General features: G+C 36.9%; 3 protein-coding genes across 5 annotated transcripts; 2 read left to right on the forward strand and 1 right to left on the reverse strand.

Moving 5' to 3' along the window:
* The first annotated feature begins 1583 nt into the window (after window positions 1-1583).
* On the forward strand, window positions 1584-2342 carry LOC117623567 (60S ribosomal protein L26-1). Its single transcript, XM_034354595.1, has one exon. The coding sequence runs from the start codon at window positions 1685-1687 to the stop codon at window positions 2123-2125; it is 441 nt and encodes a 146-aa protein (XP_034210486.1). The 5' UTR covers window positions 1584-1684; the 3' UTR covers window positions 2126-2342.
* A 6243-nt stretch (window positions 2343-8585) lies between these two features.
* LOC117620529 (PSME3-interacting protein) lies at window positions 8586-10845 on the forward strand. Of its 2 annotated transcripts, XM_034350610.1 has the most exons (7): window positions 8586-8790; window positions 8879-8953; window positions 9048-9105; window positions 9267-9322; window positions 9617-9679; window positions 10109-10177; window positions 10303-10845. In XM_034350610.1, the coding sequence occupies exons 1-7, from the start codon at window positions 8734-8736 to the stop codon at window positions 10555-10557; spliced, it is 633 nt and encodes a 210-aa protein (XP_034206501.1). In that variant the 5' UTR covers window positions 8586-8733; the 3' UTR covers window positions 10558-10845. The 2 variants fall into 2 exon arrangements, with proteins under 2 accessions (XP_034206501.1, XP_034206502.1); XM_034350611.1 differs by lacking the exon at window positions 9617-9679 and having other exon boundaries at window positions 8624-8790.
* A 3343-nt stretch (window positions 10846-14188) lies between these two features.
* LOC117621296 (ABC transporter B family member 11-like) lies at window positions 14189-21132 on the reverse strand. Of its 2 annotated transcripts, none has more exons than XM_034351688.1 (13): window positions 21003-21132; window positions 19644-20032; window positions 19293-19347; window positions 19019-19194; window positions 18672-18893; window positions 18346-18584; window positions 17618-18143; window positions 17245-17518; window positions 16146-17035; window positions 15725-15991; window positions 15315-15578; window positions 14907-15200; window positions 14189-14785 (listed from the first exon to the last, which is right to left on the reverse strand). In XM_034351688.1, the coding sequence occupies exons 2-13, from the start codon at window positions 19959-19961 to the stop codon at window positions 14423-14425; spliced, it is 3888 nt and encodes a 1295-aa protein (XP_034207579.1). In that variant the 5' UTR covers window positions 19962-20032; window positions 21003-21132; the 3' UTR covers window positions 14189-14422. The 2 variants fall into 2 exon arrangements, with proteins under 2 accessions (XP_034207579.1, XP_034207580.1); XM_034351689.1 differs by lacking the exon at window positions 21003-21132 and adding an exon at window positions 20784-20934.
* Window positions 21133-24890: the final 3758 nt, after the last annotated feature.

A 24890-nucleotide genomic window follows, 5' to 3' on the forward strand; every position in this document is an offset into this window, starting at 1 on the left:
GTGTATATTTATTTATTTATATTATATTTTACATGTGTAATACTCTAATTAAGTAATAACTATATATGAATATTTGAATTGATATATATTAGTTATTGAAATATGAAGTTTTATGGCATGTTGAGTTTTATGATGGTTTAATACTTTAGAAATTGATTTACGTATGAAGAAAGTTGTGAATTTAATGATTGTAATTGGGCAAACAATGTTGAAAAAATGCAAAAAGAAAGAGAATTGGGCTTAGGCCCAAACCGACAGAATCAATCCTAACCAAATCGTCTTAAATTAGTTTAGTTTGGTTCGATTTCCTTCATTACTTTTGTCAAAATTGAACTGAACCAAATTGTTACATTGTAATTAGTTCGGTCGTGATTTTGATGTGAAATCGATCAAAGACCTTGACCACCCCTAATTAGGCCTCATCATTTGGCCCACGGGCTCATGGGCCGATGGGGGCCTGCCCGGCCCATCGAAAAAAAGCACGGCCCGTTATGGGCTTTGAGATAGCCCGGCCCGCCTTGGGCTAGGCTAGGCTTGGGCTTGGGTGTCTGAAGCCTGGCCTGGCCTGATTAAGCCCAAGAAAGCCAGGCCCCGGCCCGCCCACAAAAGCCCGGCCCATTAGGCCCGCATACATATATAATTATATATAAATAAGAGTTTAGGTTTAGGATTATATCACTTAAATCACATATATAATTTGTTTCATTTCATTTACTTTTCTTTACTCATTCCTAGTTTATAATTTGATGCTTAGTAATTTGTGTCAATTATTAATTCAACAATTTTATATATATATATATATAATTTTATCACGAAACATAATCGTACCACCAAATATAATTATGCTTTTCTTGAACACATCACCAAATATTTGCATATTTATTTATACCATCTTTTAAAAAAATATTTTTTTGATACTTATTATTTTTTAAAACGTATTACGATCTAATTATGTAATAACCTCAAAAATAATACTTGGTTTTATTATTTTTGTGGAAAACCTTATAAGTTGTGTGACTTTATTGGGTGTTTTATGAATTTTGTTTGATGTGAAAATATTGGAATTAAGTGAGTTTAATATCAAATTTAGACTAAAATGCCCTTCTGAATAAGTTTATGATTTTTTTTAATGAAGTAGGGCCCGTTTAGGCCCGGCCCAGCCCAATGGGCATTCTCAAGCCTGGCTCATGGGTCGGGCTTGGGTTTTGAATTTTCTAAAAAAACCCGGTCCAATATTTTCTTTATCCTTTTTAAAGCCCCGACCCGACATGGCCCAAACCCATTAAATTTGAACTGAACTAACCCAGGCCGGCCCATTAACGAGCCCTACCCCCTAATCACACCGAACTGATTTGATCCTTACCCTATACCTAAGCAAAAGTATATGAAGTCCATTAAGCATTTTGTATACTTCTTTTTTATTTTTGTTTTTAATAAAAGAAGGAATTCAATTGAATTTTTTATATTATTATTTATGGTTTTCCTTCTTTTCTCTATTTTTTTCCGAAATTTTATGCCTTTTCTTTTAGTTTGAAACCCGTCCATGATTTTCGTTTTTGTATAGTGTCCCATACGTCGTCGTTTCATTTCCAACTCCTCTTTATAAAGGAACCTAGAAAACCCTAAGCCAAACCTCACTCTCTTATTTGCCGTCACAGGGAGAGCAAACCCTAGGAGAGCGAAGATGAAGTACAATCCAAGAGTGACCAGCTCTCGCCGCAAGAACCGAAAGGCTCATTTCACGGCGCCGTCGAGCGTCCGCCGTGTGTTGATGAGCTCTCCTATCTCGTCAGACCTCCGGTCCAAGTACAATGTCCGGTCCATGCCGGTTCGCAAGGATGACGAGGTTCAGGTGGTGCGTGGGACCTACAAGGGTCGCGAGGGCAAGGTGGTCCAGGTTTATAGGCGCAAATGGGTCATCCACATAGAGCGCATCACCAGGGAGAAGGTCAATGGGTCGACGGTGAACGTGGGCATCAACCCATCCAAGGTGGTGATCACCAAGCTCAGGCTGGACAAGGATAGGAAGGCGCTGCTGGACCGCAAGGCCAAGGGTCGTGCCGCTGCAGACAAGGATAAGGGTACTAAGTTCACAGCCGAAGATATTATGCAGAACGTCGACTGATTTTCTTCTGGTTGGTTATAAAACTAGTTCATTTTGCTGTTTTGGTAGTAAAATTAGCGAACAACGATCTGATGAGTTTTAATTTTTAAATTTTCCCAATTTCAAGTATGGATATGTTTAATGTGTTTTAAGTGTCTTACGCACTGGATTGGATCTTCAGACAGTGATTTTGTGCTGGTTTTTAAATGCTATTATATTATCATATACCTGGCTATTATTTTTCGCTTTAAGTTATTTGAGACACATTAGTTTTATTTGATTATGTTATATGGTTAAGAGACCCAATTTGTTGTCAATCTGGTCCCTCCATAATGGCACCATGGACACAGCCACAACTCAACCTTTTGGAAGGAAGGTTACTGGGTTTGTGTTCTGCTTGTGAATTTAAGATCCATGAATTCTATGTGGCTACTCATGTGTATTGAGTAGGAAGTGGATGGTGCTATCGGTTTCTTGGATGGTTTTTATCATTTAGATTTTAGACATTAACTAGTAGTATCAGCTGATTTTAACAATCTAATGGAGTCAGTCTGGAGTTGCACATTTTGGTTATGGGTCTTTTTTTAGCCAATGCTCCTGCTCGAATGATTGTTACCCAAAATTATAATCATTATCTCTCGCAGGCACCCAAAAGAATCGAATCCGAAATACTTAGTTATCCTGTGATTTCTTCTTAAAATGTGTTGGCTAGTTAGATTAGTTAATATTAGAATTTACTGGACTCTGTTTATGATATGGGTTTTTCCATTAGATGAATATCGACTTGAATGTTCATTTTAATAACTATTGGAAGGGGGAAGGACATGTGTTTTTGCTGATTTCGGTGGTGTTGTGTTAGCCTCATTTTATATGCAAATTTGGCTACTTTTATATGCAAATTTGGCTAGTTTCCTTTGCAACAACCCTTTCAACGAAGGACATACTTGGTAGTTCAAAAGTAACCCAAGTGCCCCCAACTTATCCAGTCATAGTAGTGTGGATGTATTCTAAAGCTATATGAGCGTGCATTCTGAATGGTTGAGATGAAGCTTGTGTGACATTGATATTGCATGAATTGCTTTGGCTCAGTTTTGGCCTTGCGTTTTTTTTTTTTTTACACAAAATGTGATTTCGTGGATTCAACACCATTCTTTCAGACCGAGTGGCTTAAGCTCGGTAATTGGCACAGATTTCAACATCGTAAGCTCTACTCTAGCTTTAACTATTGGCGTCAAGTTATTCACAATGACTTGTGGATAAAATTTTCCTAGTACGTTTCGGGTCCGCAGAAAACCGTTTAAGTACTAAATCAACAAATTTGGAGAATTAGACATCCCTACTAATTTTGATTAGAAGGTGATGATTTGTTAGCCAATTGATGCCAGGAAGTGTGGATGGTTTAGTTCATGTCATTGTGCAACATACGGGTCAAAGTTTTTGAACGTATAAAAGTACAGACATTTAGGAACTTTAATCTCTGCAAAGAACCAGGACCTTCGGTTGCAATGATCTCGTGAATGGAGGCACATTGCTACTTTCGGATGACGATAGATGACGTGATGTTTATATAAGTTATTTTTATCTTCTGTACAAGAGTTGTTAGGAGATATGGTTGAGAGTGTCGAGCGTATTCTAATTTATGTAATTTATTTTAGGGATTTGTACTTGTTAGAGTGTTTTTCTGATATTGAGTTTTTCATCTTTATTTTTTTTATTTTTTTATTTTATTTTTTTATTTTATTTTTTATGACTTACAAATGAAGGGCAGCATTTCAATAAAATGCAATCAGAACGAACCTAAAGTGACAAGATGGATGATGTCACAATCATTTAAAAAATTCTGCGTTCAATGTCACCAAAGTTTAACTATGTTGTTTGTGCAATTGAGGAAGCAAACGACATTGAAACAATGTCATTAGATGAATTGCAAAGTTCACTGTTGGTACATGAGCAGAAATTCAAAAGTCATGACACTTCAAAAGAAGAGAAAGCTTTAAAAGTCTCCACCAGCAACGACTCATCATCATCATGGAGAGGTTCCAGACGTGGACGAGGTAGAGGCAGAGGTGCTCATGATTCCGGCCGTAGAAATCATGATTCCAGCAATAGAGGAAATCACGATTCCAGCAATAGAGGAAATCACGATTCCAGCAACAGAGGCAAAGATTTATACAGACACCAAAGTTATCATGAGTCACAGCTCGACAAATCAAATATTGAGTGCTATAGGCGTGGTAGATATGGTCACTACCGTTCTGAATGCCGCACTAACATGAATAGAGAAAGGGGAGAAAAATCCAATTTTACAGAGAAAGAAGAAGAAGCTACACTTTTGCTGGTGTGTCAAGCCGTGGAGAACACTCATCAGGATGTATGGTACATTGACACAGGATGCAGTAACCATATGAGCGGTAACAAGTCATCATTCTCTTACTTAGATGAGTTTTTTCGATCTACTGTTCGTTTTGGTGATAATTCTGCAATTTCTGTTATGGGAAAAGGCAATATTTCAATATGGACTAAGGATAACACTACACAAACCATCTCTAGTGTTTTCTATGTCCCAGATTTAAAAAGCAATTTATTAAGTGTGGGGCAGCTTCAGGAAAAAGGCTATGAGTTCACAATTAAAGAAGGAATGTGTCAGATTCAAGATTCAAAGAAGGGACTCATTGCACAGGTCAAAATGACACCAAATCGTATGTTTCCTCTGCATATTCAAAGTGTGGGCCAGACTTGTTTTTCTGCCAAAGTGAAGGAGACAGCTTGGTTGTGGCATTATCGTTATGGCCACTTAAATTTCAAGGGATTGAAGATTCTACAACAGCTGAACATGGTGAGAGGTCTTCCAAACATTGATTGTCCAACTCAAATTTGTGAAGAATGTGTTCTTGGGAAGCAGCATCGTGAAACTTTTCCGAAAGGAAAAGCATGGAGAGCCAAAAATCCTTTGGAGCTTATTTTCTCAGATATTTGTGGACCCATCAATCCAACTTCCAATGGTGGCAAGAGGTATTTCATTACGTTCATTGATGACTACAGTAGAAAATCCTGGGTGTATTTCTTGCAGGCAAAATCTGGAGCTTTCTCAGCCTTTAAAAGCTTTAAAGCCCTTGTTGAAAACGAAGTCGGAAGAAATATAAAAGTTCTTCGAACTGATCGTGGTGGAGAATTCATCTCACAAGAATTTGAGGATTTCTGTGAGACACATGGAATTCGAAGGCAACTAACGGCACCGTATACACCACAACAAAATGGTATTTGTGAAAGGAAGAACCGAACAATCTTGAACATGGTTCGAAGCATGCTGAAAATTCGTGGTGTTCCAAAAACGTTTTGGCCAGAAGCAGTAAATTGGTGTATTCACATCTTAAATAGAAGTCCGACTTTTGTTGTCAAAAACATGACGCCTGAAGAAGCTTGGAATGGTCACAAACCAGTTGTAAATTACTTCAAAATTTTCGGTTGTATAGCATATGTTCACGTTCCTGATGAGAAGAGGAAGAAGCTTGGTGATAAGGGAGAAAAGTGTATTTTTCTTGGGGTTAGTGAGCACTCAAAGGCCTATAAATTGTACAATCCCACCACCAGGAAGATCATCATCAGTCGTGATGTATTATTTGATGAAGAAACAATATGGGACTGGACAGATAAAGGCTCAAAGCAGCAGCAGCAGCAGCAGATTTCTGTAACTTTTTATGAAGCAGCAGCAAGCAAAGAAACTGAAGAGCAATTGCAGCCCTCTAATGAAGGCCAGCCATCTAGTTTTCGACCCCAACACACAAAGAAAAGGCCAGCATGGATGATGGATTACGAGGTTAGTGATGATGATCAATCTGAAGATGGACTGACTTATTTTGCACTGTTTACAGACTCTGATCCTATAACTTCTCAAGAAGCTCACAAAGAAACCAAATGGCGAAGAGCCATGGATGAAGGAAATTAGATCCATTGAGAGAAATAACAAATGGGATTTGACAGATCTTCTTGAAGGGCAGAAGTCGATTGGTGTAAAATGGGTCTCTAAAACGAAGCTGAACAAGGAGGGTGGAGTTGACAAATACAAGGCACGGCTGGTGGCTAAAGGATATAAGCAGAAGTATGGCATTGACTATAATGAAGTGTTTGCTCCGGTCGCTAGGATGGATACAATCAGACTGGTACTTTCACTGGCAGCACAAAACTCATGGCCCATCTTTCAATTGGATGTGAAATCAGCGTTCCTACATGGGAACTTACAAGAACAAGTCTATGTCGATCAACCTCCTGGATATGTGCAGCCTGGAAAGGAAGGGAAGGTATACAAGTTGAGAAAAGCATTATACGGGCTGAAACAAGCACCTAGAGCTTGGTACAGCCGTATAGATGCTTATTTTGCTAAAGAAGGTTTTCAGAAGTGTCCGTATGAACACACGTTGTTTACTAAAATTGGTGCTGATGGAAAAATTCTTATTGTCTGTTTGTATGTAGATGATTTAATCTATACAGGCAATGACATGACTATGTTTGATGTCTTTAAGAAATCCATGATGGCAGAATTTGAAATGTCTGATCTTGGTTTGATGCACTACTTCCTTGGCATCGAAGTAGAGCAATCTCCTGCTGGGAATTTCATATCCCAAAAGAAGTATGTTCATACTATTTTGGACAGGTTTCAGATGTTGAATTGCAATCCTGTTGGCACTCCTACTGAATGTGGTTTGAAGCTAACAAAGGATCCTGAAGGAGAGAAAGTAAATAGCACCCTCTTCAAACAAATTGATCGATCCATTTTGGAGACTATTCTCCAGAAGGACACTTCCAAGCAGATATGGGAGTCTATGAAGAAAAAGTATAAGGTTCCACCAAGGTGAAGCCGCATCTTACTTGCAATTGCCATCATCTTTGAGAAGTATTCATCAACAGAATCGTCTGGTTTCATGTGAAGAGTTTCAAAATCTCTCCGGAGTGCTTGAAGCTGTGCACGCTTCACCTTGGTGGAACCTTGATACTTTTTCTTCATAGACTCCCATATCTGCTTGGAAGTGTCCTTCTGGAGAATAGTCTCCAAAATGGATCGATCAATTGCTTGGAAGAGGTAGTTTTTCACTTTCAGGTCCTTCAATTTCTGTTCATCAAGTCTTTTCTGTTGCGCTTCTGTCAACAACGTTCCCTCTGCTGGTTCAGCAATTCCATTTTCAATGAGACTCCAATACTCTTTGGATCTCAGAAAATTCTCCATCCACATGCCCCAATGGTCATAATGACCATCGAAGCGAGGTATGGCCTCCTGCACGTAGTTCTCTTGAACCTTGTCGGATGCCATCAATTCTTGCTGCTGCAAGTTAAGAAAGCTGCTGCTTTTTGGAGAATTTTAAGTCAGGCCCAGTGGGGGCTCTGATACCAGATTGTGAGAACTAAAAGATAGCTTTGAAAATAAGAAGACAATAGAATTGCTGAACTGAACTAATTATTCATTGACTGAACATGCTCTTCTTATAAAGGAGAGTACAAACAACTAATTAGCAAATAAAGAGGAACAACTAAAACACGTCTAACAAACTCTATCAACTAGAGGGATTTCTAAAGACCAGGAAAGAAAAACAACTGACTCCTATAAAATAGGAACTAATAATTATTCTGCAGAAAACATAATTAAGATAAATCTCAACATTGGTTTGGTTTTCATATAATAATAATAATAAAATGAATGGAGCAAAACCACAATTTATGAAGAGTTTGATGATCAAGTTGGCCTATTTGAAAACTGCATAAACGGACTCATTCCTGTATTAATTTTCTAATTTCTTATGATGACATTTTTTAATTGGTCATTACCATTTATTATTGTGTTTCATCCTAGACTATAATATCAACTAAAAAGCAAAATCCCTAACCTATAGGAATTCAGCCTCTCACAAAATTTCTCCACATTTTTGGTATAAATTTCTCTAAACTATTGGTCGGTATAAAGTTTTCTTTGATATATCCTAGAGAACATGGAATTTTTACTTGCATGCTTAAAAATGGAAATCAACCATACCAAAGTAAACCAATCACTAAATGAAGTGGTTTAATTTGGTTGTGCGGCTAATTTGAGGCCTAAGTAAATCAACGGGAATCATAACATCTCATTGGTTCAGTGCGCAGTTTCAAATTCAAGCTTAAGTTGAACTTAACCGAAGGGATAAAGTTTTCGGGATCTAGACCAGTTAAAAATGATATTTGCTTACAGACCAATAATTTCATGTTCGAATTCCAACCCTTTCCCTTCCCAAACTTTGGGAAGAAAAAAAAAACTGGGATAAAGTTTTCATTAATTTGTAACAAAAATTTGGGTGTCCAGAGACCAAATTGGGTTAAAATAGAATTCCTAAAAAAAAAGAAAAAGTGGCTAGCCATGGGGAAAGCCGAAAGCCCAAGCGAAGTCGGGGAATTTAATGGGCCTGATGTCTGTGAATGTCTGAATAAAGAAGAAATGTAAAATCTTTAAAAAATTGTTAAATGTTTGTTCGTTAATTATAGGCGTGTAGGCGTAGCAATAGAAATAGACAGAACAGAACAGAAAAAGCTTATGGTTGTGGAAGCAAAAGACCCAAAAATCTCATAGCCAAAGGTAAAAGAATTGTGACTTTTTAGGATTCTGAGAAATGGATGACGATTTCACACGCCCGCCCCGGCTTATGAGCTTCGTTTCTGAGGAACAGGTACTGGAACTACTGTTATCTCTCCGAAAACCCTAAAAATCCTATTGATCAATGATGATAATGCGTGCATTTCTCTGATTTTTGACAGTTGGATGAAGCAAAGAGAACAAGGGGTGAACGGGTTGAGGATGGCACTGCCCAGAGAGACAGACCTCTTTTCGAGGTTCTCCTCTACTTTTTTTCATTCTCTGAATTTAATTAAAATCCCTCTCATCTGTTTGGCCCATGAAAAAAAAACTTGTTTCTATTCAATGCAGATTTTAAAAGAAAATAAAGACAAGAAGGATGCAGAGTTCAATGAACGTTTCAAGCACAGTGAGTGCTCAAAGCCCAAACTTTCATTTCTTTCAGTACTTGTATGAAAATGAGATGACCCTTTCTTTGGCCTCCATTGCATTTTGTCTGATGAAAAACAGGCGAAGGATTTTGCTATTGCTCTGTGCTCAGAGCTCACTCACTTTTTTTGCTCTTTGCAGGACCACCCAAAGCCTTGGATGATGATGAGACCGAGTTCCTTGATACTTTAGAGAATGTGAGACAACACTCTATGTTTCTTAGTCATCCATGTCATCAGTGTTATTTCCAGTTCATTTGAAACATTTACTTGTTGCATATAAAGTATATATGGATTTTCACTTCCTAATAGGAATTTGTAGTTTGTAGAGGTAGTTAAGTAGGATATGTTCACTGGAGTCTTACTTTCTCTTCTTTAATTTCAAAACATTGATAACTACTGTTGGGTGAAGCAGTTAGAGAGTCAAGTTTGGTCCACAGCTGAGATACTGCATATTATCACACGTGTTATTTTCTTTACATTGTTTTTCAGTCAAGGAAGGAATATGAGCGAAAGATTGCAGATGAGGAAACCCAACAACTTCTGAGTTTCCAGGTTTGTTTTCCAACCATCTTGGAATAGTTTGACTACTTTTACTTTCCAAGGTGTTTTGTTTGAGGTTTACTTCTTTTCAGAAAAAGAAATGTTTAAGGTTTTGCTTTATCTATTTTTCTTACAGTATGCTAGAATTTGGCAGTTTCAAAGCTTTTTGGATTATCTTTAAGCTCTCTATTTAATTTGGTAAAGCTCGGGAGAAGCAAAACTTTATAGAATATAGTTAGCAGTCCATCTGGCTAGCATATACTTAGTACTTACCTCTATGTTTATGCATGTGCTTCTGGGATTTAAGAGCTTTCATATGTTGAAATTCAAGTATGCATGATTATTCTCATACCATATTGGGGCCATAGCCATAGAGTTAGTTTTTCAAGATAAAATTCTTCTTGGGCGTCAGAATTTTTTTACACCAGTTGTTCTTATCAGGCAGCCGTGGTAGCAAAGTCTAGCATTGTACAAGAACTTCAGGAAACACCTTCTGTTCCTATAATACAGGTTGGTATCTCAACATGAGGAATATGAGAGTGAGCGAGGAGAGATACCATCTCCCACTGTTTTGTGGTGATTGTGATGGTTAGAAGTGTTAGTTTACATTTCTGAACAAAACCTTCTGCTTGCAGGAACAGAAATCAGCTGGGAAGAGGAATCTACCTCCTCATCCATTAGGTATGATTATTAAGGTGAAGCCACAAGCAAAGAAAGCTAAAATTGATCAGGGAGGTGTTGAAGAACCCACGAACACAGTGACAACCCCACATGTAGATACAGACAAAAGTTTAGAGGTAATGAAGACACCTAATAGTGATACTGATAAGTCCAGTGTTGTTGCGAAGACAGGCCTTGTTTCCTATAGTGACGAGAGTGAAGATGACTAGCAGTTTTGTTCTCTTTATCTTTAAGGAGCGATTAATATTGATTGAACTACTTTTTTTCTTTCCTTGCCTTTTGATTTTCAATATACACAGTAAGAAAAGCGGGATTTAGGATTATCTATTCCACCTTAAATTTATAAAATATGTATTGCGATGGAGAAGAAAAAGAACATATAAAAACTTAGAGTAGGATATGATTTGTGACATGGTCTTTAAAAGGCCTCAAACACAAGCTCGTATTTCATCGTATATGGCATGCCTCAGTCAAAATTATATAAATACTCAAGGATATCTAGTTTAATGTATTATAAGTGAATTATTTTCTGCTATGAAGGCAGGGCCAGCCCTTAGGGGAGTCCAGTGAGGCAGTCGCCGTGGACCCAAAATATTTTATCTTGGCAAGGACTCCCATTTGTGTTTAACCTTATATTACCTTAGGCGAAAAAAAAAAAAACTGAAGGAACTTAAGGAAAATAATTTGATGTTTACTTAAACCTCAAATAGAAGCCCTCACTCCAAGTCGAAATTCTACAGCATGAATCATTGACTACTCATGTCTTTCGACTTTAACTGCATGGATTGCTTACATAACATTATGGTCATACTTTTTACAGTTGTTGCATAAGGAAGTTTTTCAAAGTTGAAATTGATAAGTCATACCGTGACTGCTATATCACAAGAAAGATTGAATTAGTTAGCTATTTATCCATGGAAAAAGGCATGATAGAAGAATATGTAGCATTTTTATTAATTATGCTGCTAAAAATGCAAGAAGAGCAGTTCATTTCTTTTTTGTTATTCTATATTTGATTTATTTTTGTCTTGTTAGATTTCTCCAAAAACAAAAAATGAGGTCAACTTTTATCTTGTGAGTTCTTGTAATTATTTTTTGTGACTCTATATAAGCAAATTTAAGAAATTATAAATTGAAGGAAATTGTTTTGATGCCTCCATTTCTTCGGGAAATATTCAAATTATTATTATTATTTTTCTTTAAACATGTATGGAGTCATCCTAGATAGATTGTGCGCTATTTATGAGGGTTGGAGGTCACAATTGGGTTACTGACGCCTTTTTCTTTTCATGCATTCCTATCCGTTTTTCATTTTTTTCAATTTTCTTTTTTATTCAACTCATTGGTGTCACCTGCTCAGTTCCATTGAGTGGACTCGGATGAAGATTATTTGGATTATGTGTCGGAAGATGGGCCCTGGAACAATAAGGGCTTATCATCTCTCTTTAAAGGGGGCACTCATGTTTTAATTCTAGTAATTCTAGGTTGGATAAATGAGCTGTTTGGGTCAGATTTCCTTCCCTTTGCATTCGTGGGAGAAGTTTTCTTGCTAAGCTGGTTGAGGTCATAGGTCGTGTTGTTATGGTCGATCAAGCTTTCTTAGATAGGGAGTATTAATTTTTTTGCTAGTGTGTGTTGTGCCTCTTAGGATATTCTAGTCATTTGTTTGACAGAAGACTCTGATAAATAATTCGAGAACATTTTCTGTTAGTCCCAAGACTTTCTGGCAATCCTAATTCTTAACAGAGGATGTTAAGATAGTGTGGTGAAGATATTAATGTACATGAGGTGATACTTGTGTTCCCTTAGCTGCAGTCTGTTCCTGTGGACAGGGCCATTAAAAAACCAGAGCTTGTGGATGTTTCTCTGTGGATCCACCAAGAGAGATCTCTCTCTTGAATGAACGCGTGTTTATAGGCATGTGTCTAGCTGCTAGGAAATCATAGACTCTTGATAATTTTCCACGTAGTTTTGGGTTCTTGAGGTCTCGTAAGCCTTTTGGGCAAGTATAACCAGTTTGGACAACTGAACAAGCTCCATTGCCATCTGAAGTAAATATGTTTCCTAATTTTCCAACCAAGGCAAATATGGTGGAGCTTCTTGTGCACCAATCTCTTCATGGTGGGATTATTTCTGTTGTGCATTTGGGTATAATTCCTTTGAAAATCTATGCTCATATTGATGATTATGGTTTGGTGTTGGAAGGGACCTCTTCTAGAACCTTTGAGTTTCTGTTATGGTTATGGAACCTTTCGTTGCTTATCTGAGTCTGGTAAACTTTTAAACATGGTGGGTGCTCCTCCCGAATTTAGGATCAGTAGGGAAAGGATATGGGAGATTTGATGGAGGGTTGTTCCCAACATGAATCTTTGTCTTGTGTGTCTAAATAGACTGGCAAAGTTTGTGGATAAATCTCGTAATCAAGGAGTATTTTGTTCGGACGCTCGTGTGAAGGATAAATTTAGGACTTGCATTATAGTTCTATTTCAGAATGCTAATTTTCCGAACAGTGTTAGGAGGATACCTTTTGTTTTCATATGGGCGGAAGCTATCTAAGCTAAGGTGACAACTGTTTCCGTTCAAGCCTCAAGGCAATGTAATGTGGTTACAGAATGAGTGAGGGTTTTAAGCAAGTGATTGAAGATGCTTTGGATAGTTCATCCTGGATCAAGGAAATACGTATACGTATGCTTCGGACGACTCTTTTGCAAGTTGTGCTGGTTTTTTAACATTTTAACATGGATTGTTATAATTTATCCTGTGTATAACTTAATAGACATTTGAGAGAAGTGTCTCTTGTCCTGTAGATAGTGTACAAGTCGAAGTAGATTATGACATATACTAATACTGTGCAAAACTCTACATCATTTATTTATTTATTATTTGTCATGTATAATATATTATATAAAGTGGAAGGAAGAAATGGAAAGCAGACTTTTCAATTGCGGTGGGACAGCGAAGCAAACAGATAGCTTGCTTGGAATGCAAAGAGTAAATTAATTAGTACTGTTAAACATCTCATCTCACCAATAGTCCCGGTGTTTATTCACGACAATGACACAGATTCGAATTTGATATTATGGGTTTTGTTTGGGGTCGTCATGCGTGACGTTTCATTTTGGTATCGGCATGCTCTTGTTGACTATCCATGATCCATCCACACATTGGAATTGAAGCTTGGAAACCAATAATAATAATAACACACACAGAAACAGAGAGCCAGCCACCAAACCAAGAGAGAGTTGACAATCCATAAATATCATCCAAAAGTTGCAAACTCAAAAGGTTGATTACTAATCCTGACTTGAAGCGGGAGTTGAGCAAAAACGAGTGGATAAGTTGCATTTCATTGTTGAAAATGCAACTTATCCACCTATGACGTGAGTTTTAGAACTAAAATGAGCTTGATTACACGTGGCCAAATTTAAAACAAGTTTTGTCGAAAAATGTATGGATGATAAAAACCTTATATTATATCGTAATATTATTTAACTATTTAATTGGAGCAATTTTTTTCAATCATTTCGTGTCCACTATGCGTGACGGTTTCAAATATCAATTGACTTTTTCCTTTTCTTTTTTAACTAAAGAGCTCTTTCTTTTTTTTTTTCTTTTTTTTTTTTTTTATATTTTAAAAAAGTGATTTCTAGAAGAGATGACAACTACATGAAATAGAGTAAAATTCACTTGCAATTGCTCTCAAACTATTTTGAAAGGATTTGAGAACGAAAAAACAAACTTCGAATTGAAATCTTAAAAAATGTAAGGAATTCATTTATTTTCAAACAAGTACACCATTTTTTTAAAAACAAAAAACTATTTGCCATGCCACATCAAATAGCAGTTTTAGTCTTCCTACTACTTATTCATCTACTAGAAGATATATTAAATACATTGATTACACCACAAAAAATTAATACACACAAACCAGAAAGAAGAAACATAACTATTTGCCTAATTGGAAAAGGGTGGTGGGGGAGTGTTGGCAATGCCATTTTCTCTCTAGTCTTTGGTGAGAAAAGGTGGCAGTTTTGACGAAAGCATTACAGAGGAAAAGACAAGTGTGCAAGGGGCTCATGTAGTTGAAGTTGAAGCGCTAATGTGAAGAGCAACCAAGGATGCATAAAATCCCTCTGTGATGTTAATCAAAGTATCATGCTTGCCTTTCTCTACGATAACTCCATTTTTAACCACTGCAATCACATCAGCATTCTTGATTGTGGATAGTCGATGGGCAACCACCACCGTGGTCCGGTTTACCATCACTTTGTCTAGTGCGTCTTGAACTACTCTCTCAGATTCAGCATCAAGTGCACTTGTAGCTTCATCCAACAGTAATACCTTAGGGCTCTTGATGATAGCACGTGCGATGGCTACACGTTGCTTCTGCCCCCCCGACAATTGCACTCCACGTTCTCCTACTACGGTGTCATAGCCCTGCATAATGCATTAGGATTAATGTTGCAGCAATAAGAACATTGTAAGTTTATAACAAGACAAGGTCAGCTCAGTTTAGTTGTATGTGTCTACAAATTATTAACTTCATCAATGTTCTAACCTGGTGTAAGCTACTAATGAACTTGTGGGCATTGGCCAACTCTGATGCAGCTATAATTTCTGCCTCAGTTGCTTCCCCATCTTTTCCATAAGCAATGTTGGCACGGATGGTGTCATTAAATAAAACAGGTTCTTGGCTCACAAGCCCCATCTGCTGCCTCAACCATTTCAATTGAAATTTCCCAAGTTCAGTTCCATCAAGTGTGATATGACCTGAATCCGGATTATAAAATCTTTGCAACAATGCTACCACTGTGGATTTTCCACTCCCACTTTCTCCAACCAGGGCAACTGTCTGCAAAAGAGATTCACAAACACAGCCACAACATTAAGACTTAAACTTTATCAACGTGTCATCAAATTTAAATAAAAAATAAATTGAAACCCAATTAAATGATGAAATTTTTACCTTGCCACAATGAATAGTTAAACTGAGGTCTCGGAAAATCTGTATATCTGGCCTAGATGCATATGTAAAGCTTACATGGCGAAGCTCAATCTCTCCCTTTACATTATCCAATTTCACACCTGACTCGTCACTTGGGTCTATCTTTGACTTGCGGTCTATTATTGCAAATATGGAAGCAGCAGCAATCCTGGCTTTGTTAGTATCTGGGGCAAAGGAGCTTGATTGAGAAATTCCCGTAGCTGCCATGGTCAAAGCAAAGAAAACCTGCAAGCCAAACACACAAATGATAATCAACTACATATGCTTTTTGTGTCAAAAAAATTGGTAGGCAATGAATCAGGTCAGATGCCAATTCTGCATGTTTCCAAAACTTTAGGATTGGCATTGATAGATATGGAGGGAATAATTACTTGGAAAACGTCAGCAAATGTCGTTTTTCCAGCCTCAACAAGTTTAGCTCCTGCATAGAAACTGGTTGCATAGACACAAAACAGGAAGAAGAAAGATATCCCAAATCCTAATCCACTGATCAAGCCTTGTCTTTTTCCTGCCGCCGTAGGACCTTCACATTTCCTTCTGTATAGTTCCATTACCTTTTCTTCAGCACAGAAAGAAGCAACTGTTCTTATGCTCCCAACTGCGTCATTAGCAACTTGGCTTGCTTCCTCATACATCATCTGCAACCATTTAATTATACATCTTGATGAAACATATAAGAAAGAAGGAATTTGAATTCACAAGTTATGAAATGTCCTTGTAATTCAGAAATATAGATAATCTCTGACTGTATGTAAATTACAGATTTTACTTTCAGGGACCTTTAGATCATACCTTTGCATCTGCGCTGAATCCTCTCATGAATTTTGCTTGAACATATCCATTAACTCCAATAAGAGGAATCAATGCGAGGATAATAAATGCCAGCTGCCAACATGCAACAAAAGCAATGACCAAACCTGCAATTGCGGTCGCAATGCTATTAACTATTTGAGCTAGTGCATCTCCAACTAGGGCTCGCACTGTTGCCGCATCTGCTGAGAGCCTTGCACCAATGGCACCACTTGAGTTCTCAGGCTCATCAAACCACCCAACCTCCATGTTAACCACTTTCTTAAAACACATCAACCTGATACGTTCAATTAACTTACTACCAGCAACAGAAAAGAAATATCCTCGTCCTGGGATCGCTAGTAATGATGCCAAACCAAGGGTAATAAACATTAATGCCCAAAACTCTGAATCTTTCTTTTGTTCATGAGGTGGTTCATAGAAAGTCTTTATTACCCTGGAAATAAGCACACCAAAAATTGGAAGTATAACACCATTGCCCATTGCAGCTACAGTCCCAATAAGAAGCACTGGAATCTCAGGCTTGTTGAGGGCAGCAAGGCGGCGAAGTGAGATCTTTGGAGGTTGCTCTAATTCCTTGGCAGGGGCTTCTGGGTCTGCCATTGTATTGTCCCTTACACTACCCATGCTACCAAGTCCTGTGGGTAAACCAAATGAGACTGAAAATGAGTGGCGGCTGCTATTTCCTAGAGAGGAGTTCCGACTTATGGATCTTACTAACGACATCCTTTGACTCGACTGTCTAAAAGATTCCGTAGTTATTTCAGATTTGTTTTGAGATTCTGCTGTTTGTTCTGATCGATTGTTTTCTTGCAAGCGTATAAGTTGAGAGTATGCTCCTTCAGGATCCTTGAGCAACTCTGAGTGTGAGCCTGATAAATTGACAAACATATTGTTAATTGATATGATGTCTACCCATACATGTCATGAAATAATCAGAGTTGATTGTGCAGAAATTATGAGATAGTGTGAACAGAACAGAATAATTTGGCTGCAACATCTCCAACCAATGGGTGGGAATGGGAAATATATGCTTTCTATAGCTCTATGCACAAGAATAAAAATAATGTGCTATGCGTACCTTTTTCAACCATCTTTCCTTTATGAATGACAGCAATCGTATCTGCATTCCTCACTGTGCTCAAACGATGAGCAACAATAACAGTTGTTCGGTTCACCATAATCCTATCCAATGCTTCTTGAACTGTCCTCTCAGATTCTGCATCAAGTGCACTTGTAGCTTCATCCAGAAGTAATATTCGTGGATCTTTCAAAATTGCTCTTGCTATAGCAATTCTCTGCTTCTGCCCACCAGACAGCTGAGTCCCATGCTCACCGACCATGGTGTCAACCCCCTGAACACGAAATATGAAAGTCCAAAGTGAACTCATATTCTTATGATCATGCATACAATTACAAAGTTCAGTAAAAATGAGCTACAACTTAATTAGAACCTGAGGCAGTTTATCAATAAATTTAGCGGCATTTGCACGTTCAGCTGCTGCTTTTATCTCTTCAAGGGTAGCACCATCCTTTCCATAGGCAATATTTTCCTTAATGCTTGATGCAAACAGTACAGGTTCCTGGCTGACAAGACCAATTTTATTCCGAATCCATTTGAGCTGAAATTCTTTTAGGTTTATACCATCTATCAAAACTTCACCAGCTCGTGGATCATAAAATCTCTCTATCAGACTGATGACTGTTGACTTCCCACTTCCACTTTGTCCAACCAGAGCTGCGGTGGTGCCACTAGGGATATAAAGGGAGAACCCGTTGAATATTTGTTCTTCTGGTCTGGCTGGATAACTGAAATAAACCTCTCTCAACTCTATATCTCCACGAATGTCATCCAATGTCCTTCCTCTTTCGTCATAAGCATCAATCTCTGGCTTCCTACTGATAGTCTCAAACATCTTAAATGCTGCAGCTTGACCAGCAGCAAATGCACTCAAGCACGGTGATGCCTGCCCCAGAGACCTGACTCATCCAAATTCCAAAAGCAAGATATAAGCTTTTCTAAGAGAAAAAAAAAAAAAAAAAAAACCAAAAGATTCACTTTTGTACATGCACTTGCATATGCATGTGGGTATCTAAATTCAAGCATAAAGGCAAGAAGGTTTGATAGCACAGGTGTCAGGTACTATAATAGCAAAAAGAAAAAATTAAGAATGGAGCTTACATGGATCCAGTCAAAACAGCAATAATCACATTCAACACATCACCCCCGGAATATCCTTTGTCCCTTATCATTCTTGAACCAAACCATACAGCCAAGGCATAAGAACTGAACACAACTAGCATAACCATGCCAAGACCTACTCCAGCAGCTATACCTTCATGAACACCTGATTTGTAAGCATCTCCAAGATATTTGTTGTAACTTGTTATAGCTTGCTTCTCGCCGGTAAAGGATGCAACCTGTATAGGAAGAAAAAGGGTAAACATCATACTCTTGGTCAAATAAACAGCAATTGTTCCAATAGTTCTAAGGAAAATGTGACATACAGTTCTAATGGAGCCTATCGTCTGTTCAACTACATTTGATGCTTTTGCATAAGCACTTTGCCCACGGCTTGCCATCTTGGTTATAATGATGGACATAGCTGCACCCGATGCCACAAGCAGAGGAATAGAGGACAACATGACAAGGGTAAGAAGCCACCCTTTGATGAATGCTATTATAAACCCTCCGACGAATGTTGAAAGCAGCTGTACAAATTTTCCAACCTGCACAAACAAGCACACGTATATAACCCCATGGTTGCATTATAAGAACAAATTTCAAGGTTTCTATTCTTCCTGGTGTGATTTTTTTTTGTTTTGTTTTGGTAATTGTGTGGCCAGCATAGTACCTTCTCACCCATGGCATCTTGTATGAGAACAGTGTCGCCAGACATTCTCCCAACGACCTCTCCAGTGTTTGTTTCCATATCAAAGAAACCAACATCTTGTCTCAATATTGTTTTCAAATACAAACCCCTTATCCTTGCAGCTTGCCTTTCCCCTGTTACCATCCAGCAAGCGACCTCTGATGAACAACAAATACAAGGTTTATCAGTTCACATACCTGATATATAGAAGAATTTCTCTATGCATTAAAAAATTATGTGATTATGATATACTTACGAAGAGTTGCTGCCACAGCTGCCCCGATGGCCAAATAGACAAATTTTAGAGAGACCTAAAATTTCCCAAGATAAGTAAGTGATTATCAACATGTTCATTAACAACTTAGAAAATCAATAGAGGAAGGGAGTATGTTATAATTATGAAATGAATACCCTGAAAAAAATTGAATACAAAAAATATAAGGAAAAAAAAAAAAACACACACACATGAGCTCCAGAAATCAATGGGATTTTCTGGAACTTACATATTTCACCTCATAAAAGGAGTTCATAGTGTAACTGAAAAAGTTAAACTAAAAGTTTTTCTGGTGATGAAGATTAAATCTAAGCTTGTGCAGCATGACTTTACCTTGGAAACAACACTAACTATATCTGTATTGTTTTGATTATTTCCAAAAGAATTAATCATCTCCCCAAACAATATCGTCATGAGGGGCATACATGAACCATTCCCAATGGCACCAATTGTGCCGAAGAGCATCAAGATATAATCAGTCTTATCTGCAAATGAGAATAGCTTGAAAAATGGAATTTTTTCATTTTTCTCATCTCCATTGCTCTTGTCTGAGCCTTGATGGTCCCCGTTCGTGCCTTCTACTTGGTTTTTTAATGTGGTCTCCTCATGCTCTTGAGGTGTACCACCATGGACACCATTTTCCCCGGCCATATTACAAACCACAAGAATTTGTCCCAGTATTCAGATGCTCTATGCTTGAGTACTTATACCTCAATCTGCACCTGCATAAGAACAAGTCTGTTAGTGGAAAAAATCAGAAGCTTAAAAGCCAAGCCGGCAAAGTTGAGCTGGCGGTGTTAAAGAACCAGCTAAGGATCTGAGACCAACAAAATGATAATTTAAAAGGGAGTTCATTCAGGACATGACTAATTCCACATCTACAAGCAGGCCTGAAATTAAAAAAATACAGCAGAGGATTGACACGGCATCTCCTTCCTGAAATGGATTGCTTGAACTATTCACTAGACAACAGAAGACACAAAAACTAATCTTCCAAAGATTCAACATTACACATGTGTCTTTTCTCCAAAGCACTCAACAACAGAGAGTGCGCAGAATTAAGAAGTTACAAATCTATGTTAGTTTGGTTGAAAGTCGGACAAAAGCAGACTGTAACAGTAGATCACCGGAGGCCAGAATGTTTAGATCCCACAAAGTGAATTGGTGAAGGTCCTCAATTAAGAATCAGAGAATCTAGCAGCTATTTAATTCCACAAAGTATAAAATCCATTACTTTAACAAGGAAAAATCCGCTTCCGACAGCAAATTTCGTTAGGAAAAAAAAAGAAAAAACAAAACTTCAACCACAAACAAACAAGCAAACAAAACGATCCCAGAAGACTAGAAAAAAGGGTATTTTCTTGTTTTCCCTCAAGAGGCAAAACCAAAACTAAAACGTTGGTAGAAGATGTTTATGTACTATGATGGGTCCAAAAAGAACAAAAAAGGCTGAAACTTTGTTCCGTTACTGACAGAATCAAATCTCTGCAACTCCGTGCATCCATAAAATCAGAGACTCTCTGCCAATCCAAACCATCGAGGCCATCATTAACAACACAGTGGCAAAGTACCATCGCGAAACCCAATAGAACCAATACATTTATAGCAGTAATAGAAAGTACCATTACAACCCATATGCCAAAAACAGAAAACAGAGCAAGAAAAATGAGATATTTTAGACAGTTAATTTACCAAAAGCCAAAACCCCAAAAGGGGTATCTTAAAGTTGAAGGCTTAAAGTCAGGGAACCAGCTTCTGGGATTTTCGAGGTGCTTTTGACAAATTGCACCGTGAGTTTGAGCTGTTTCAAGCACATTTATGCGCTCTGTTATTGCTTACAGCGCAAGCTTTTTTATAATTATTCATATGGTGGACATCAAGTGAAGCCAAAAGCTGTGCATTTGGTCAAAGCGCCCAACTATAACTTTGTCAACCAAAATCATACTCGTTGTTTGCTAGTAGTGTTACACATCGAAACTTCGCTTTGCACGAAACTCTTTTGTTTATTTTTTATTTTTTATTTTTATTTACACCTATCTCCTAAAGAAGAAGCATTCATCATTTATTTTTTGAGGTTTTTTTTCCCTCTCACCCTCTTTGTTGTTGGGGTCCAGTCTGAGGTATAAAATGTTTATTTTTTGTTGTTTCTTTTGATAAATGAAGTAACTTACTAACTTGTATGGAATAAAATATCGACACTCTTAAGAATCCAACCACCACCACTTACCAAACACCAATAAAAATGTAATCTTTTCTAGTCTAGTAGAAGGGGATATGAGGGGCGACTTAATCCACAGGGGAGAGACCTTAAAAGGGCAAATTTTTCTTTAGCAAAATAAATGATAATAATAAAAAGCTAACAACAATTAGTTTTTGTTTCTTAAATTTCTGAATAAGTAAAACTAAGGTGATGTATTCATTTGAGATTTTAAAAGATTTTTTAAAATGTTTAAAAATTCTGAGTGTATTTAATTTCGATTTTTTAAAATCTATTCAAATTTAGATATATTCAATCATGACTTTAAAAGACTCCATAATTTAAAAAATCATTTATTTTAAAGAAAAGGGAAAAAATGGTGGATTTTGATTATCATGGGTATCACCACCATGTCATCACCACCTTGACATAGTCATTCTCATCACCACCATCCCCACTACCACCACCCTCGCCGCTGTCATTAGAAAATTTAATATTTTGATTTTAAATTTAAATTGAATGGAAATCAAATAAATGGGTCTAGCTTTTTGTAGAATTGTAATTGATTATAACTTTTCAATGGAAAATATCTTTTCCAAGTTTGGGAGAGCATGCGGTATTAGAATTGGACTTTCAATGCTCCGGCTTTTTTTTAAAATTTATTTTTTTATATAAGTGATAGTTTGGGAGATTGAAAAAAAGTGAGGGCCACATCAGCTAACGGAACTTTTCTTAAATTTGACGGAATCGCTGACGTGAGACATTTAATGAAAGTATAAGTGGTATATTAAGACATTTCAAAGAACAGATCCATAAATACAAGGTGGAGTCTGTTGGGAAAAGTTTCCCTACATGCGTGATTTATTTGCGATAATCAAATTGACAAGATGCAATGGTTTTTCAATTTGAGTCATGTCGATGTCGTTTTAAGTAAGGCTCTTCAACATAAATGTGTGTAGGATGACAAAATTTCAACATAAAATATATATATTTCATGATTAATTATTTAAGGCGTATAATGGTCTTCTAGAGCCTCAAATTTAGTTGAAGAAATTTGAATGAAATTGAGGGTTTTTAATGCGTCATCTCTTCAAGGAAGTTAGGACGTCTTGTACAGTAAAAACTTCAATTGAGATGCATTATATTTCATTAATTCGAATTCTCTATTGGTAAAGTTTTGATTCATTGATCATCCATAAAATACCCAAATCTTGTTTAAATGGGGTAATCATATTAGTGATTCTTAGAAAGCACCATGTTCGTCAATTTTTTTTTATCACAATTAGATGTCTTAATAATTTACGGTTTATTTAATTTTTTTCAATATTGATCCAAGAATGAAGACTTAAAAATGTTGAATGAGCCCTATGCATTCCTGAATAAAAAGGTCCTCGGATATATGCTACTGGCTGTGCATGGATTTTGCATATATAATATATATAAAATTATAAAAAAGGGTAAGACGCAAGTGTGAATATAATAAGAAAACTACACTTTCACACTTGTATATATAAATTAGAATATTTGATAACCAAGTAACAGCCAACTTTGACTTTGCATAATATTTTGTTGGTAGGAGTCTAGTCGGACTTGGCCCCAATACCCAATAGGTTAGGTGATTTTCTCTTTTGCTTACAATCTTGGAGAAACTAAAAATTTAGGATAAATATATGCACACCATACACACAATTATTAGCTTCTAGAGTTACAAGGGAATCTGATTTGGGATTTATTCTCTCGTTTTCAGCTGTATATTTTAATGTTCTTCTCCCTCAGCATTATTTGTACGTATAATTGGTGGTGTCTCATGATTTTTTGTATTTTCATTTTACTATAAGAAAAACAAAAAATAAAAGTCAGATCATAAGGAGTACGTACAAATGGACCGTTTCCAACTTCCACTTCATGAATATTCTGATTATAATAAAAAAAGAAAAGGAAAAATAGCTCCAATCCATAGAATTAAGATAACACATGCTTTTCAATCAGACAGATGGATCGACCAATTCAGTTTAGTCCTTGCTTAATTAATTAGCACTCAAGAAATATGTGTTTAGTCAAGTTGATTAGAGCAGATGTACTTCTCATACTGCACTCGAGTTCAAATCCCCATAAATATAGTCTATATTAGATTAAAATATAATATCGTTTTTATCCCAAAAAAATTAGTTAGTACTCAATCAAGGCTTAGTACTAATACTTTGCTTTCTTCTGGATTTTTGTCTTTTAGTTTGTTGCTTGTATCGAATTGGATCATTCTTTATTTTGTGTTGACTTTGCCTCTTTCTTGACTGTTTAACATGAGTGCTTTGCTCTCAGTTTCAGACACAAAAAGAAAAAAAAGAAAAAAAAAATTGGTGTCTTAGCAGTTTCCAACCAAATAAATGGCTACAACTACAAGTAGAGCTAGAGGTAAACTCCAATCATGTCAGTTTTCTTTTTTCTTTTTCTCTTTGTTTGGTAAACTCCAACTATTGCTAATCATCGTTGGTTTGGTTATCAACAAGAATCAAGATCAACTCCATGCATGTGTATTTTAAGCTGCCAATTTCATATTCAAAATAAAAAAAGAAAAAAAGAAATCATTGCATAATTAGAGGAAATTTGCTACAATATTAAGTTGGCAATATTTAATAAGCTCATTTATTCATGGAGGTTGGTTGATTATAAATGCCTTCATGAATAAGTCAATACTGGGTCCAAAAACAGTTTTAACACTTCTTAGGCCGTCTCTAGGAGACTAGGAGGGTCCAATAAGCAATTGCCAATTGCCAATTTGCCGACACAATACAAGGCTTTTGGCAATGGAGGGTCCAATAAGTGACACACAAGGCTTGTGGCATTAGAGGCTCTTGTCTATGCCAAACTTTGATGTTCAATACGAATCCACTGCGTCTCAAATTGAGTCGTGTGGAGAAAAACAATCAATTTGCTGATAGGTGTCACGTGGGTTTAACGATAAAATGATACCTACCCTACATTTTCTCTTGCACAGTGATTATCTGGTACTCGATATTAATCTATAATACTTGGTGCATTATTGATATCAATCTACAATATTTGATACATTGTTGATATTAATTTACAGTATTTGATACATTATCAATTTACGATATCTGATACATTGTCGATACCAAATTACTCTACCTAATACGTTGTCAAATATTTAATCGATATTACTAAAGGTCGACCATACACGTAAAACACCAACAAAATATTAGCTATATATTAAGACACTTCCCTTTTAATTTGTCATGAAGTGTTGTTGAGCTCTATACTATGCTCAACTTTGAAAGGGGATTATAGGGAACCAAAGGTTTGGACTGATAGAGCCTTACTGCAAAGTTACGTCGAGAAATAGAAAAGCATCAATAAAATCGAAA

This window comes from Prunus dulcis, chromosome 3 (genome assembly GCF_902201215.1).
Source record: "Prunus dulcis chromosome 3, ALMONDv2, whole genome shotgun sequence".
In the NCBI taxonomy this organism is placed as follows: domain Eukaryota; kingdom Viridiplantae; phylum Streptophyta; class Magnoliopsida; order Rosales; family Rosaceae; genus Prunus; species Prunus dulcis.